Source organism: Nymphalis io, chromosome Z (assembly GCF_905147045.1).
Source record: "Nymphalis io chromosome Z, ilAglIoxx1.1, whole genome shotgun sequence".
Classification (NCBI taxonomy): domain Eukaryota; kingdom Metazoa; phylum Arthropoda; class Insecta; order Lepidoptera; family Nymphalidae; genus Nymphalis; species Nymphalis io.
This window is the reverse complement of record NC_065918.1, coordinates 16,770,270-16,787,251: the sequence shown is the minus strand read 5'-3', so window position 1 is coordinate 16,787,251 and position 16,982 is coordinate 16,770,270. Positions and strand designations below refer to the sequence as shown.

At 36.6% G+C, this 16,982-nt stretch overlaps 2 protein-coding genes across 6 annotated transcripts in view; both read right to left on the bottom strand.

The window, feature by feature from the left end:
• Positions 1-2,002: 2,002 nt before the first annotated feature.
• On the bottom strand, positions 2,003-3,726 carry LOC126780514 (uncharacterized). Of its 2 annotated transcripts, XM_050505073.1 has the most exons (4): positions 3,258-3,718; positions 2,869-3,000; positions 2,604-2,759; positions 2,003-2,334 (listed from the first exon to the last, which is right to left on the bottom strand). In XM_050505073.1, the coding sequence occupies exons 1-4, from the start codon at positions 3,672-3,674 to the stop codon at positions 2,026-2,028; spliced, it is 1,014 nt and encodes a 337-aa protein (XP_050361030.1). In that variant the 5' UTR covers positions 3,675-3,718; the 3' UTR covers positions 2,003-2,025. The 2 variants fall into 2 exon arrangements, with proteins under 2 accessions (XP_050361030.1, XP_050361031.1); XM_050505074.1 differs by lacking the exon at positions 2,604-2,759 and having other exon boundaries at positions 3,258-3,726.
• Positions 3,727-4,337: 611 nt separating this feature from the next.
• Positions 4,338-16,982, bottom strand: part of LOC126780473 (discoidin domain-containing receptor 2-like) — a 68,010-nt gene continuing 55,365 nt past the window's right edge. For 3 of the 4 annotated variants that reach the window (XM_050504986.1, XM_050504984.1, XM_050504985.1), the window contains exons 5-15: positions 16,722-16,869; positions 13,275-13,570; positions 12,963-13,170; positions 12,141-12,596; positions 11,442-11,623; positions 11,162-11,284; positions 9,785-9,903; positions 9,193-9,311; positions 8,755-8,893; positions 8,218-8,464; positions 4,338-8,066 (exon numbers count right to left, since the gene is read on the bottom strand). In XM_050504986.1, the coding sequence (XP_050360943.1) occupies positions 7,875-8,066; positions 8,218-8,464; positions 8,755-8,893; positions 9,193-9,311; positions 9,785-9,903; positions 11,162-11,284; positions 11,442-11,623; positions 12,141-12,596; positions 12,963-13,170; positions 13,275-13,570; positions 16,722-16,869 (2,229 nt within the window). In that variant the 3' untranslated portion in view covers positions 4,338-7,874. The remainder of the gene's footprint in view (positions 8,067-8,217; positions 8,465-8,754; positions 8,894-9,192; positions 9,312-9,784; positions 9,904-11,161; positions 11,285-11,441; positions 11,624-12,140; positions 12,597-12,962; positions 13,171-13,274; positions 13,571-16,721; positions 16,870-16,982) is intronic. The other variant, XM_050504987.1, reaches the window with a different exon arrangement.

Genomic DNA, 16,982 nt, shown 5'->3' with positions numbered 1-16,982 from the left:
AGGTGGTGGGGAATACGGAAGTCGGGAGGGTATTCCAGACCTTACCGATGCGTATCAGAAACGAGCAAGCAAATCGTTTCGTACGTGTCTTAATTCGTCAACTACGTACGGGTGCAGATCCTTACGACGCCTCGCAGTTCTGTGGTAATAAAGTGACGGGGGAACCAAATTAAATAGTTCCTGGGCACACTCCGAAATACATATATCCTGTAGAATATCGACAGACAGGCAACCTTACGACGGTGTTCTAAGGAGTTTAAATATAATTATATATAATTACATAGAATTAATTATTAACGATCGCTTTATACAATCTTATATTGAAGTAGCTAATGTTTTTATTATTTATTTTAAATATATTTGAAATAATCGCTCAATATTACAGGCTCTCTAAATTCTTTATCTGTCGATACATTGACATTGCTAAGTTTTCAGTTTAAATTTCAATGCTTTTTCCAGATATTATTACAACTTTTAAATTCCTGAATAATAAAAGAACCAGTGTTTTATGGGATATTTCTGTAAATGTCATTAGCAATATTAAAATTAAAATTGTCCCTTCTTTTTACGCTGGAAAAAGGCAATACGCGTTTCCCTCAAGAGAACAGTGGCGGGGTATGAGGGGCTCGCCGGTGTCCAAGGCGCCGAGTGCGCCTCCAACATCGGAATACCCACTAAAACACCAGCGGTATCCTTTCCGTCTTAACGAGGAGCGCCACGGGATCGCTTGCCCATGCTACCGTGACAAAATTAAAATTGGCCCTTACTTATATTTATAAATGTTAAGATTCTGGAAAAATTCCAGACTTAATGAAGTATAGCAAGGTTATACCCATTTTTAAAAACGGCAATAAATACGACCCGGGGAATTATAGACCAGTTTCAGTATTCTCTTCCCTGAGTAAAATTTACGAAAAAAAGTATTTAAAATAAACTTTTAAACCATTTCCACATGCTTATGAATAATACGGTTTTACTAAGGATAGATCAACGACAGATGCAGGTGTGGTGTGGTGCGGTGCACTCATAGCATATATACGGAGCCTGGGAAGAGTCGCAGAATGTGTTTGGTGTGTTCCATTGTTGATGACATTTATCTAAGACATTCGATTGTGTTGAACATGATTTTCTGCTCAGTAAGGTAGGTTACTACGGCGTTAAAGGCATAGCTCGAGAAGCCCAGAAATCTTATCTCAGTGACAGAACTCAGCAAGTTTCTATAAAGGCTCGATTTGGGTCCTTTTTTATTTTGAAGGTTAGGTAAAATATCAAAACTGCCAGGATCATTTATTTCAGTTACTTTCACAGTGTTATGTCTTACGGCATCATTTGGGGGTAAGGAGGCTGACATTGAAGCGATTTTCATTTTTCAATAAAGGGTCTTGAGGAGCTAGAGCTTTCCTCAAAGATGTGTGAAAGTATATTATTATGATATTTTACATGAATGTAACAATATTAATCATTACACGAAGAAAAGTGACATACATCAATTTAACACTAGAAATAAAAATAAAAGAATCATTCCAAGCTTCCGTCGTAATAAAGTTAATCGTTTTTAGGGCTAGGTATATGCATTCTTAGTAAAATTCCGCAGTCTATACTTGAGTTGCCACAATCAATTAGTTATAAATAATAATCTTATTAGTAAAGCCTATTACTCTGTTAGTGAATATGTATGACAAAAATGCGTGGATTGAATGGTTGCTGGATCGAGATCCTGCAATCATTCAAATGGAGGAAATAAGTTATGTAAGTGACACAAATTTGTATTTCTGTAAAAAAAAAAAATGGAGTAATTACTGAGTTTCTTGCCGGTTCTTCTCGGTAGAATCGACATTCCGAACCAATAGTATACTCGCTTGACGATAAGTCTATTTGAATAAAAATATTTTGATTTTGATTTTTGACTGTGAACTGAATTACTCTACAAAAGTACACTTTCTTACACTTACATAAATATAAAAGGAACATTAGTTATTCGAAACAAATCAAATTATCATCAAATATTAGTTTTTATTATAAATTTTATTCAGATACATCTTCAGAAATGTCCTCTCTTATTTTAATTTTATTCTTTTCCTGCCTCCGGTTGGTGTATTCTGAATTATCTCTTTCCTTCACTACCCCCTTCCCTTCCGCTACTTTTCTGGTCCTCATGTGGTTTTTCTTATTCTTCGTGATTTCTACTTTTTTTCCTCTATGTGCGGATTTCGTATGGCTTTCTATGACAGTCGCCTTATTGTCTTCGCTCATAATATCACGTTTTAAAGCACTCTTGAACGTCTGGCCACGGCTGGGTTCGTGCAGCGAGAATGTTATTCTGTCGTGATGAATCTGACAAAATTACAACAATTAATAAAGGCTTGTCATCAGTAGTCAAGCTAACCTTATCTTACAACGACTATATAACCGGATCGAGTTCATTTCACTTGAATATATATTGCATTGAGTGTCTCCCGATAGATGCTACTTATATAAATATAATCCATAGATATTTGCAGTTGCTTTTGCAATTATTATTATAATGATAAATCATTATATATTTTGTATCGCAGTCTTTGCAACGCTATAAAGAATATTTAGATGATTATTATTATTCTTACCCTATATTCTACACTGAGATAGCATTCGTCTTCGTCCTCACAGACGAGCGAGTTGACGTCGGCTGGTTTAACAGCGCTGGTGGGTCGGCGTCCTACGCGTATGAAGCGCCATAGCGAACGGATCCTTGGCCCGCACGAGCGTACTATCTCACTTACCTTATCATATTAGGAGAGTTCATTTAAATTTTAGTTTAGGTTAATAATAGTATATTAAAACATCTGAAATATATCTACTTTTAGTATTAGTATAAGGAATCGTGTATACCTTCATTTGTTCTCCACCGTCGCATGCGGAGTTAGTGTGAGACTCGACACCGAAGCCGTTGATACAGGCGCGGTCGTCAGGAGTGAGCGCCTCTATTTGGAACGCGCATTTTGGTATTGTGTCCGTTCGCTCCTGTGAGAAGTTAGAACTTTGGGTAAACGTACAACGCGTATGGCAATATTATTTTACAAGAGGGTAACAAGTTTGCTCTGACGCGCATCTACTATTTGGTGCCTTTCCATCTAAATTAAGCTCACCACCAGTACTGATGAGTTATTCAAACATAATGAAAGTTGAAAATATACTATAGTTATTGGTTATTTTCGAAATAAAAGTTCCATCTTGTGTTTCACCTCTAAATATTAATCCTTTATATAAAAACTCCTTACCCATCCAATTTCGTCGCAGTGCTTCGGTTCATCGTAACAAATGTAATAATTAACTGCCTTCGACCCGTCCGTCCGTTTCTCGGTCGACCAAGTGTACCAATTCTCGCCGAACTTGAACATGCTGTTTATATGATTCTGACGATATATTAACGGGAACAACATTTCGTTCGGATGCATCTGCTTTGGCTTCTCAGTTAGTTTCTCGTCCTCAAAATCTATTTGCTTGGCCCTGTGGGATTTCTTTAGGAACGGCAGCATAGTTATTTCGACTTTCTTCCTCGAGTCCCATGACTCAGTTTGCGTTTCATCTTCCTCAACTCTCGAGTCTTCTTGATCAGAATGCATTATTACTTTGACCTTAACTCCTAAAACGGTTTGTAGGAGACACGTTATTAAGATGAGTCCGCCTCGTTTCATGTTGATGTGTTAATGCGGCTCTATGGTTAACGTAAAGGTATAGTTTCGTAGTTTTCGAACCTGTTTTGTTTCGTGAAGGATGTTGTTGATACGCCGATCGATAAGAAGAATAGTGTTTATAAGCCCGTAGCTAGTACGGTAAAAAAAAAACTAACCAACGTTTTTTACATATTTTTGTCGTGTTTCGCAAACAAAGGCTATTTATATTACTGGTTTATTTATATTCCTTATGTGTTACACTTTCAACTAGCTTATCCTGCGGTTACGCCAACATTCTGTTTAAATAAGTATGAATGTCGTGACTGCTGGGCCAAAGTATCCTCTCACCTTGAGGTTATGTTCCGATGTTTCTTCTTTTTCACGACGTTTTCTTCACCTCCGAGTACGACATGAATTATGAACACAAATTACAAGAAAACCTAGTAGATACCCGCGTTTCAACTTGTTACCGCTGGGCCGCCTCGGCCTTCGAACAAGTCCATTTCTTTAAATAAATACAAGTAAAACTTGTAGGGTAGGGGTAATATTTGTGATCACTGCTTAGTTACTTAAATATTGTCTGAGATACAAACACAGAACCTTCAACTGTATATAACGAGGATCTACTGAAGGATATAAATAATTTTAGAAAGGGTTCGTAGTATATGAAATAGAAACATCGCATAAGTTAGAATATTGCTTTTATTTGGGTACAAAGATGTAGAGTATAAAATAAAAATACTGCATTTGGTATCAACCTCCATAAAACTTTGATTATGAAAATTAAGCATTTCATCAAATACACGTTTTACACTATAAAATAAAATTAAAGCGTAAGACATATCTATAGACCTAATTATTATTTATTTATCTAAATAGAAATTGTATAATCGTATAGTACAAATAAAAAAGCGAATGAAGTTTGGACCATTGTTAGGAATTTAAGATTTCCATAGTGCTGAATATTTTTTTACATTAGCCGTATTCGTATTTACAATTCATAAAACATCTAACGTGATATTCGCTTTAGGGATAAAAATCGCACACTAAGGCAGAGAGGGTGTTTATTATTGTACATTGTTATTAGTGACTAATTTAATTACCTAAAGATACGCGGCACTATAGAGTGGGAAGGTGGGGGGAGCGGGGAAGGGGGGGAGGGTAAATATAACTACGCTATCTATTGTCTACAAGCTAGACAGTAACGAGAAAGTAAGGCCAGATTCGTAAAGTAAAAGTCTTATAGTTTTCTATATACTTAAAAATTACATAGATCTCTTGTCTTACTTCTAAACGCTTCTATGCGCCACTCACACTCTGTCTTCGTCCACCTTAACGGGGATCAATACGAGTGACAAGAACAGAGAATGAGTCGGCGCGGTCTCAGCGCTTATTCGATAAGAATACACATTAGCCTATTACATTGGTTCCGTCTGTGTACAAGTTCAAACATGTCTACATTGCAAACTAAAGACGCTCTTATACTACCTAATATTAAAGTGCTAAATATATAGGCTCCTAACATTAAGCCATCGGTTCGGTCCACGGGAACGTAACACCTAGTGATACACTAATAGGGCGATCGGATTGTCGTGTCGATTACCACGATTATCCGAACGCGATACGATTTATCGAATAAAAAGATCTATCTAACCGATATATTGTCGTTAACTGTCAACACTAACTCGGAACCAGCGGACTACGGAAAATAGACATAACTATAGTGTATATAATACATCTATTTATTTATAATTCTTTTTTTTTTTTTAATTTAAATAATTCATTGTATCGACTTTAAAATGAAACTATATAAACTTACATATACACAAATATAAGATCACTGTTTTTATTGTAGGTAATATAGGTGTTGTATGAAAATAAATGACTATCTAGGTCGGTAACATTCCAAGTCGAAGTTGTCTATGCTCAAGGGGTGAAAGGAGTGATTGTCTCTAGTGTCTGTTAAGCGCTCACTCGTGAGTTACGCCGCAGAGGGGATGAACGTGTAACATGTATTAAACATATGCACTCGTGTCTCTATCGACACCATTTTGTACCTAACGCTTTAATAGTAATTGTTATATAATATTGTAAATATGTTAATTAGTCATCAATACGTGTTCTAAGTCATTATGATAGTTTTTCCTTCGACTACTATATTATTTTATATATTGGGGTTAAATTTAAAAAATCCATCCTCCAAATCCATGTTACACGTCAAGCGAACAGATAACAATACGAACTATTTATCGACTGTATACATATTGGCAACACTCGACACGACCTACGACAGCTATTAAGCTCATAAATTGAAAAATACGTGCCGTTACACTAACAACAACATAAGTAAGAAGCCTCTTAAATCCTGCAGCGTAAAGTCCAAATCTAGCTGCCATGTGGTCAGCTAATTAAACTTCACTTTAAAAACGTCCTAAAACTATTATCGTTATATTAATAAACGTCTCTGTCGTACATCGCTTGAGAGAGAGAGATAGATGTATGAAACGAGCGTTCATTAATAAAACGATATTTGGAATTTTCAGTCAGAAATTAATAGATCATCATAAATATATACTCTTGATATCGTACGAACCACGACACGGAAGGCCGCGCTGAGGCCGAAGAGTGAGTCATTTTATTTATTAAGTACAATAATGATCGTTATCGTACGATAATCAGTCGAAATTATCTAAAAGCTTACGAGGTAGCTCTCGAGGTGAAGAACTAGTTATATATACGTCATTGTCGACGTCCAGCCGAGGTGCGGTCGTTTCGAAACGGGATCTACTTTCTCTACAATAAATATTCTTTGATTCCAATGTAACTAGATTTAAAATTAACTAACTATAATGTACGCTGTAAACAATTTCAGTAATATCGTATATGGCACGAAATATTTTTTTTTTTATAATACTAAAAATACTTAAAATTATTGTTTTTAAAAATTTCGTTGTATTTTAAGATGGATTAAAGCTTTTAATGAACCTTTAAATTATTAAGTACATGTTTCTCTCTGTAACGGAAACCTCAATGTTAACAGATAAAAAATCTTTAGGCGATATAAGCGATGGTCCAAGTGTATAATATATATATAAATATTTTATTATTTAAAGTCAATTATTAGGCCTAAGTATCGACGGCCGCACCTCAAAATTTCGCTTATGCATTTCAAGCTAAAGTAAATTTATGAAATTACTCAAATATAATCGATAGTTTATATATTTAAAAAAAAACTATAAATATAAGTTACATATAAAACAGTTGATAGTGAAGTGAGTAACGAATACTGAAAGTCGATAAAATATCAAACTTATCTAATACGGTATCCTGGAATACCTCCTGGTCACCGTAAGCCAAGACGCCGGTTTTCACAAATAATAACCTCTCAACGATAAACACATCTGCAGGCTTTTATTTTAGTCTAAACTGATTAAAGATCAGAGTAATTTAACACATTTTCAGTCTTTCGGTAGTCTTGCAAACGAGATATCTCAATCGTACAATAATTTCAGCTTCGTCGATCCAATACAAAACGTCCAGATGTGTTCAGTTACTCCTATTATCATTCGATGTTTATACTTGACATATAAATATAAATGGATTTATTTGCGAACGCAATATTTCCAAATAAAATGTAAATTAATAACTATCTAAAACATAATATTAAATAATTTAATTTAACACGATATATTTTTATATGTTATAACATATTGGTTGCCGATATAAAGTAAAGCGATACATACAATGAACTTATCAATACATAATCCGGTATCTCAGCTCGGGAAGAGGGACTCGACACTTCCCCAACATTAAAGCGTACAGTTACCTCACGCGGTCTATATAATTACAAAAGAAACTTTATTTACCGATCTTCTATGAACGAATAATGCGTTTCCATTAAAATCGTTGACAATTTCTATTTACGCAACGTATTGTAATTCACCAAGAATTTATCAACAATTACATAACTATAAATATAGTTTAGTGGTGACACCACAAAAATTGCTAATTTCCCTTTGCGGAGACGCAGTTCAGTGTATGTTCAATACGTTGGCTTCGGTATGAACTTGCTTAGAAACTCAGTCGATTCGTTATTTGATTTTGCTGTTACGCTTTAATAGTGTGGGAGTAAATAAAATCAGACTGGTAAGAGAATCAATCGCAACAACCGCACCCACCGCTAGCCGGTTAAGTCCAAAGATACCCCGGGGGGACCGCCAGTCACGAGGTCGCGTATCCGAGGCCTTTTCTCTGTAAGAACAGATGTATCTCGGCGAAGGTCGGTCTCTCCAGTTCATCTCGTCTCCAACATTCACACATGAGCTCGTAGATGTCTCGGGGCAGGCCGGGACAGCGGTCTATGCATTCGAAGAGGCCGTCGTCAGCTTGGAGGTGAGAAAGGTTCTCCAGTACCTGTGACGAAAAACATTTTTGATTCAGTATGAATCATTTACAATTTGTGACAAATACAATCGCAATTAAGATATCCTCGAAATGTCGCGAATGGCAAGTATCTGCCTTGTTTGTTTGGCTTGATAGTGTGTGTGATTATCTCTCCCCTCACCTCAGCCTCCGTAAGATGTTCGTAGGGGCGCCTCCTGCAGATCGTGAATATCTCGTGCAGGGTAACCGCGAAAGCCCACACGTCGCTCTTGGTGGTATACTTTCCCCTGAGCACAGACTCCCACGCCGCCCACCGCAGGGGTAACGGGATCCTACCGTCTACCTTGTAGTAGTCGCACGAGTAAGCCTCGTTGTCGGTGCCGAAATCGCTTATTTTTATCTGATAACCCTTCCCGATCAGGCAATTCCTGCAATAATTTAATTATATTATAATAATAATAGTATATTATAAATCATAATTGTAATATATTTTAACTTTTGCACTTATGTAATATATAGAATAATACACTATATTTGTTTTCTTTTCAAGTTTTATTTAAAACGTGATTTAATTTAGTAATCGTTAAGTGTACTCCGTATATTGTCATTGGGTTGCCAGTTATAGAAATTAAAATGCGAGTTATCGTAGAAAAATGAAAATTAAATACCAATATATAATCCTACCCTACTCGTTATGAAACAGTGTAAGCAAGCATACCTAGTGGCGAGGTCCCGATGAACAAAATTGAGTGACTCCAGGTAGTGCATGCCCGCCGAGATCTGCGTCGCGACGTGCAGCAGCGTGCCCGTGCTCACGCTGCCGGGGGGAGACGTGCGGAGGAACGCGCACAAATCACCTGGAAACGGTGTGTGGTGTCAATGGTAAACTCCATCCAATCATAGTAATCAATATTTATATCTATTCAATGTTGTTATATTATTATTGTTCTATTTGTTGGGTTGTCTAATATCAGACCGACATTTTTGCCATCTCTTTCTCAAATTTGATGTTTAAAAAGGATGACAAGTCATTTAAGACCTTAAATTTATCAAAAAAAAAAAACCAGCAGCAGCATTGCCTGTGAACTATAAATAACTTTTTCAAAAAGTATATGACTGTCGAAAAATATAACTTATATAATCTGATATCGTTTACCCAGTTCCAAGTACTCGAGGACGACAGCCAGTGGTGGGGATCGACATGCGCCCAACACTCTCGCGAGGTGAGGCGATGAAAGCGCAGCGAGAATGCGTACATCTCTCTCAAAATCCTCCCTGAAACAAGATTTTATTTAAAAACAAATAAAATATCAGTTCATAGCAAAATCCTTCGAGAATATCAACGACCAAACTGTTTTATTTTTAATATAGTTTTAATAAAGTTTTTTGAGGTTTTTTTATTTATTCAGTTGGCAGTACTAAGAATACTCGCGTTTTTAATATATTTCTAATAAGTTAGTTTAGGAAAGACGCATTAAAGTTTAGTTGGGAACGTACATACTACATACTATTAAAGATATTGTTCTCCTATATCACGGTTTGAGCGTTAACACAGACATTCTATTATCTCAGTCTGTAGCCGATAATCTCAACCAGACCAGGGGGGCAGAGAAATGTAATTTTACCCAAAAGGCGATAGAGGCTTAAGAGGTCAAACACTGGTCGGATCTATCGTCTTGTTTTATTATAAGACGAAATATATAAATTAATATATGAAAAAATAAAATATTATAAAAAGAAGCGCATACATGATATACCTCTCCTTGGCGGAAGCGTCGTGGCAGAGGAACTTGACTGCCACCAGTCGCTTCTCCGAGGTGATGGTACCGTTATACTCCGGCACGCCATCTGCTTCCGCTACATATACCTAAACGATCACGACTAATTAAAAACGTCACAATAATAGAAACACCCTCTCACCAATCCAAAAGCCCAAAACCTCTTACAATGCTTTAATAACACGACCAAGACTCGTCAGTGACTAATTCTATTCTATTGTATTAAGCAACTGTCGTAAGTATTAACCCCCATCATTTTATGGTAAAATAATCCCTTCTAATATCTAAGACGCGAATGTGTCTTTGTGGACGTGTCCTTCTTTATGTAACAATAAATTCAAGTGATTTTTTTGCGAAAACCCGAAGATTAACCGAAAAATAAGCATAAATGTAAAAGTGGGGGTAAAAATAATGTTTATTGCTATAATAGACAGAACGGTAAGGGGTTTTTTATAAAATAGGAAGGCGGACGAGCATATGATAAATGGTAACCAACGCCTATGGACATTGGCATTGTAAGAAATGTCAACCATCGCTTACATATCCAATGCGCCACCAACCTTGGGAACTAAGATGTTATGTCCCTTGTGCCTGTAATTACACTGGCTCACTCACCCTTCAAACCGGAAAACAAGAATACCAAGCACTATTGTTTTGCGATAGAATATCTGATGAGTGGGTGGTACCTACCCAGACGAGTTTGCACAAAGCTCTACCATCAGTAAAAAATTTGCTCTGGCAAATATATGTATACATAACATCAATGTTACGTTCCTTGTTTATTATAGAACCGATGGAGCGATGGCTACAATATATGAATCTTAGCCCAAGATTGAGGATTCAAATTCGGAAGCACTATTGAATTTTCATATATATTGTATTTATAATTCACTTCATGTTGCGGCAAAGAGGAACATCGTCAGGACATCTGAATGTGACAGATGAAATAACTTATTTGCCACAATTTCATATAAGCAGGTACCTACGGCATACAACTCGCCGACACGTCGGTGCTCGCTAGGACTAATATAAAGACCAGGAAGAGAAACCAGGAAAAAGTAGGAATTACGAATATGTTTCTGTGCTTTGCTATGATGTTGATATACATATATATTTGCTGATATACATATATCATGCTTTTCTATTAAAACTGCCAAACATAGTAGCCGACTTTCACTTTACATATTTATGATATTATCTGTCAGCCATTAAAAAAGACATACGTTCCATTTTCGAATTTTTATATTTTTTTTCTCCACCGGAGGTGTTGGTGTATTTTTTTAAATAACATTAAAATGGAAAAATCGACTGTTAATAGATTACAGAAAAAAAAATCGGGTAACTCACAGTGCCGAATGCACCCTCAGCCAGCTTCGAGATCATGCGGAGTCGGTGTCTCGGGAACTCGATGACGTTGGTGTTGTCCAAGCGACGCTTCAGATCGATCAGCACCTCTTGTTGGCTGGGAGACTGGGGACACGGGTTCGATACCATTTATTATTTAGAAAAGACATTTCACAAGCACATCTACTTAGAAATGTAACTTTTTTTATTATATTATTACGTTATTTTCTAGTTGCGATGGTCCCTCCTATTGAACCATTAAAGTAGAAAATGTACCACTCACCCTTGTGCTGTGTTTAGAGCGGATCGAGCCGGCTGCTGACCGCCTGGTGTCGAGGTCGAGGGTCTCCATATGGTCGCCGACGAGCTCGGTGGCACGGTCGGAGAGACTGTCTGCTAGTCTCCGTTTAGTGAGGAGAGGGGCCGAACTCAGTTCAGGTACAGCGTAGTCGTAGTTGGAGCTGTCTGTGGTGGGCGTTACGAGTATTGTGTTAAATATTATAAGGATTTGAAGTACACCTTTCTTAATAATTGAAGTTGTCGCGAGACATTTTAATATGTTGTAAGTTAGATTGAGTTTATATATTTGAGTTTCTAACGGAAACTTTATTATTTCCCACAAGATACATTTATTACATCACTATACCCTATATTAGTTTTGACCGAAATGAAAAGGCTAGGGCTAAGAGGCTAGGGGTGGAGTCTCGTTTTGAGTACAAAATTTGGATTACTTTGCCCTCGTGGCATTAGGAATCCAACAAAAAACACAAGTGGGTTTTCTCACGATGTTTTCCTTCGCCACCGAGAATTGGAAATAGAAAAAAAAAGTCAAGATGACAAAAATGGTCAGAACACGTATCGATTGAAAATAAAAATTCTTAAAAGGTTAAATTCTGGACAAGCGTCACTGAGTTTTTAAGTACTCAATTTGGAAAAGGCCACCTTTCATTTAACTATAAGCAGAAGTGATTAACATTTTTACCTGATAAAGCAGTATTGGAGTCCTTAACGAAATCCTTCATCTCGAGCAAGACTGTACTGTAACTGAAATACGGAGCGCACTTCAGGGCCTGATACGGCTCTTGGTATTCGTCGGACTTGACGTCCAGCGGGCAGTCGATTATAATCTTATTGTCGGGCAGCATGGATGTACCGCAAGGGTTATAGTTGTCTGCTACTGTTCTCTTCTGCGCTATCGTAGTTTTCGCTAACGGGGAAGCGAAACATTTCCTATGTCTATGTCGATGAATTATAAGAAAGACTGCGACGGCCAGGAGTATCACGAGCGCGGTTAAGACTCCTACCACTATAGCCATGTACAGCGGGTCTTCTTGGTGCGCTGTGGATATTGGCAAGTCCTTTGTGGGCGGGGCTTTCGTTTTGTCCTTCACGCCGGTGGTTTTGAGGATCTCTGGGGTGTAGTTGCCTTGAGCGACATCTGTCGAAAATAATAGGTTTGTTCTGATATATGAAAATACTTTAATTTTATAATTTATTAATGTTTCTTAAACGACAAGATCATCTTATAACGGCTGTACCGAACGTCGAGTTGAATGCGAAACGAAAATGAATGTCGAGTTAATGAAGAAGCAGACAAGGTATCAAAATTATGTACTAATAAGATAAATATGAAACTTTATTTGATGAAGTTTTTTGACCATTTTATTCGGTAGAAATTACAGTCAGAATCGCTAATTGACTACTTAATTGTATATATGCTACCTATTTTTATTACCCTGTTAATACGTATTAGTAGAATGTTGGTGTCGCGACATTAGTAAGAAGCTTTGATTGATTCACTCACCTGAGTCGAACAGCACCTCACTGATGAGGATCCAACGCGCCGAGAAATGGAGCTCGATCCGCACCCACTTCCCGATGCGGTGGTGGAGCTTAATGCTGACGTTTCGAGAACTTTCGAAAATATTGTCCTCATTCGTCGTGTAGCGAATCGGCTCGTCTTGAAAATGTCGGCCTCCGATGGAAAACGATATAACAGCCTCGGAGAACACCTAGTGGAAAGGTTTACGTGAAATTACGGAAATAACAAGAGTTCTTAATCGCATTTTTATTCGTTTAAAACTAACCAGCCAGATCGACAGTGGTTAAAACGTACCTGTACATCTCTCATGAACTTATTGTTGCTGTACAAGTGCACTGCGCTGAACTCCCTCACTTTGTCGAATTCGAATACGATGACCGGGGGGTTCGGCCTCGAGTCGTTACGCCACCCCACCCAGGCAGAGGTCTTGGCCGCCTCCCGTATCTCGTCACCACCGAACTGCCCGTCGACGAGCTGTCCCAGCCCACCTCTTAACTCGTCACCCCACTGCCCGTCGTATATCATGTCGGTCAGCTCGACACCGTTGCTCCTCTTGTCGCCTTTCGGCATTGAATAAGAAACGATGCCAACTGTAAAAAAATATATTTTTATTTTATTAAAGAACTATTCCGGGTATCTATTTCCTTCGGGTGGTGCAGTCGAAATGGTCGCGGGTTTGATTGCCAATAGTGTTCTAAGTTTCTTATAAGGTTATTATAAGATTTTTGTGTGTGCGTTTATGTGTTATTTTATTTAAAACTAAAAATTAAAGTAAAAAATATAGTAACAATTTTTATTGTTGTCTCTTAAATAACTGAAATGATATATTTCTTATGACCATACACCATTACCTAGATCTAAATCTTTGTTTTAATTTTATTTCCTATTATATAACACGGAGCCAGCACACAGAGGCGACGCTAGCACACACGGCCCTGCGTGCCTCACAAACACCTGATTTATACTAACCGTGATGTTTTATGTGAATATTATGATAACAATGGTAGTAATTTCTCACTAGTTGGATAATGTTTAATGTTAAGGGTTAAATCGTGCGCTTTCGCGTGACACGTCAGCTATTTAAATTATATGTATAAGAGAAAAATAACGCCTTTGGCGAGTCTTTTTCTTTATAAAATGTATGCTATTATTATTTATATTATAATATCATAAAAAAATGTACGTAAGATTCTATATTATATGTTTTGTTATAACGAGCTCTTTATCATCCATCCATAATATATACTATTATAAAATGAGCCACTAGATGATGAGTGGTCATCACCACCCATAGACATTAGTACTCTAAGAAATATGTATTAACCATCTCTTACAACACCAATGCGCCACCCACCCACTTTGTAAACTAAGATGTCTCTCCTTATTGCCTGTAGTACACTGGATCACTCACCCTTCAAACTGGCATACAATGTTAAGTATTAATGTTTGGAATAGAATTTGTGATGAGTGGATAGTACCCACCCAGACAGGCATGCACTAAGTGAAAGGGGGACCACCAAGTGAGCTCATTGAAAATGTTTCTAACCGGTACAAAAAAGTACATTATTTTTTAGTTCAGTTGAGTATGTAAGCATTGACAAATCCTCGGGATCACGCGAGGGCCCTCAACAATACTCGCTAACATTTCCGAACGTCTTCACCCTGGACCACCCTGGTCTCACGTGTGTCAACGGAACTGAAGAGCACATCAATATATATATTCATACACATACCGGATGTATGTGTATGAATATATATATTGATGTATCAATCGAATCTAAAATATATACTTTTTTGTTATTGAAATAGAACTCAAAAGAAATCTTAATCTTATTTTATAAAAGGATTTAAAAAAGAAATATGTTACACTAAGGTAACAATGAACACTCGTCAATTTAGAATAATTCATTGGCAATTATACGGCGGCACAAAATTTTATTAAATTTTTAATACAATTTTATATATGATTTTGTTTTTAAGATTTTATGTTAACAATTTAGCATTAATAATGGAAAACAGATTAATGTTCTTCGCTGGTGTTTAGATATGACGATAACAGTACTGGGAACAGTTAGAAGTTAATTTTCATGCGAGTATAACAACATGAAATAGCTTGAACACTTTGATTCGAGCATTTTGATAATTACTGTATATTTAAATAAAATAATTGTTTCGAAAGAATGTAAACACTTATAATATTAGGTATAATTTGTTAAATTTTAATTTTTAATGACCCAGAAAGAAATGGTTACAAATTAAAATTACATGTTCTTTGAAAACGAAGCGACTGATAAAAATCGCGGCGAACATTATTATCGTTAGTTCGTGACGTCTCAGCGAGGGCACGTGGAATAGTTATGAACGATTTCAGTACATGAATGAAAACAAAAAACACGAAAATTTCTCAAGAAACAGACGTATGATTAGGCGAACAATTTTCTGCATTCGTTGAACGCTGCATGCGATGTTGAACGCGATAGGCTCCGGGTATTACCGAGAATTACCATACGAACAATTATTCTATGTATGTCTATTGATGAAAGATATGCACGACGAATTCAGCCATTGTTGACATTTCGTCAGGGTTAGTACCGTTTATTGCTATAAAAAATATATTTAGCATCGGTGTTTTATAAAATACGTTAAAACCAATGCTTGCCGTTTGTTCTAGTTAGTTCATTTCGTTTAACAATGACATTGTTACGACGTTATTACGTTATGACGTTATTAAAATTACATTGCATTAAGATGCATTGTAGTAATATTAATAACGTTGTAATGTTATATATTATAATCATATACATTCCCGACTCATTAAAGAATAATAAAATGGAAATATAAAAATGATACTGTGAAATTCTTTAAGCCTATCAACCCTAGTTCTTATCAAAAGAGTTATCGTTAAAGAATGATTGTTGCTCGTTTTTAGTCGCGCACTATATTGGAAATAATAGTTGAACGTGAATTCATTCATTCATTCCTTGAAATTGCAATTATTATACTTTTTAAAAGGTGTATTGTGTATGGGTGTATGGGACAAATGTTATGACCTTTCATTGAACTTAACATTTATTTTATTTAGTTTTTTTTTGTAGAATAGGTAGGCGGACGAGCATATGGGGTACCTGACGTTAAGTGGTCATCAACGCCCATAGTCATTGGCATTGTAAGAAATGTTAACTATCGCCTACACCGGCAATGGCCACCAATCTTGGGGACTAAGATGTTATGTCCCTTGTGCCTGTAATTATACTGGCACAAAGTCCTACCACCAGTGTGTCAATATGGCTTCGTTGTTCTAGCGGCTAGATCCGGTTGAAATCTTGGTTCAGGCCAATTAAATTTATTGGATTCTCTGTCAGAAATTCTTACTTCTGTGCCTCGGAAAGCCGTTTAACCTACGTACACTAGTTTATGTGCGCACACGTCATACTGTGCATAAATATAAAATCCACTTAAATATTAATCAGTCATTAAAAATCCGAAATCATTAACGGCTTTTTGTTCCTTTGCGATGTAGTGTCCTTTTTATACGTGTATTTGTTATCAACGTAACGTTATCAAATTAAGTTAAAAACTCAGTCAAACTATCACATCATTCCGGTGGCTAATGGTTGGTGGAACATTGCCAATGCCATTGATAGAATGCCATTGAACCTGCCTCATATATACATGTTTTAATAAGCAGCTTTATATATATATATATATATGTCACCAACAATTTATAAATTAAATTCTTACCGCTCCAATAACAGCCGTATAGCTCGACCCTCATGCAAACGGTGCGCCGGTGTGAGCTGTAGGGTATGAAGCGTATCTTCGACGCCCATATCGGTGGTTCGAGGTGATTTTTCTTCTCCAAGTACGTGTTCGTATTTCCGGATAGAATCTAAAAAATATATATATAAATTCAAATTCAAACAGTTTTAAGCATTGTTGCCTATTTGAAATTAACAAGTTAATAAAATAGGCACATACTCACACGTATTACAATATTTAATT

What these genes read in the sequence shown, in the direction of transcription:
- LOC126780514 (XM_050505073.1), bottom strand. Translation starts at nt 3,674, where the DNA reads ATGAAACGAGGCGGACTCATCTTAATAACGTGTCTCCTACAAACCGTT. An exon ending in ACGGTGGAGAACAAATGAAG is followed by an intron (nt 2,760 to 2,868) that starts GTATACACGATT and finishes TAATATGATAAG; the next exon opens with GTAAGTGAGATAGTACGCTC. An exon ending in ATCTCAGTGTAGAATATAGG is followed by an intron (nt 2,335 to 2,603) that starts GTAAGAATAATA and finishes TAATTTTGTCAG; the next exon opens with ATTCATCACGACAGAATAAC.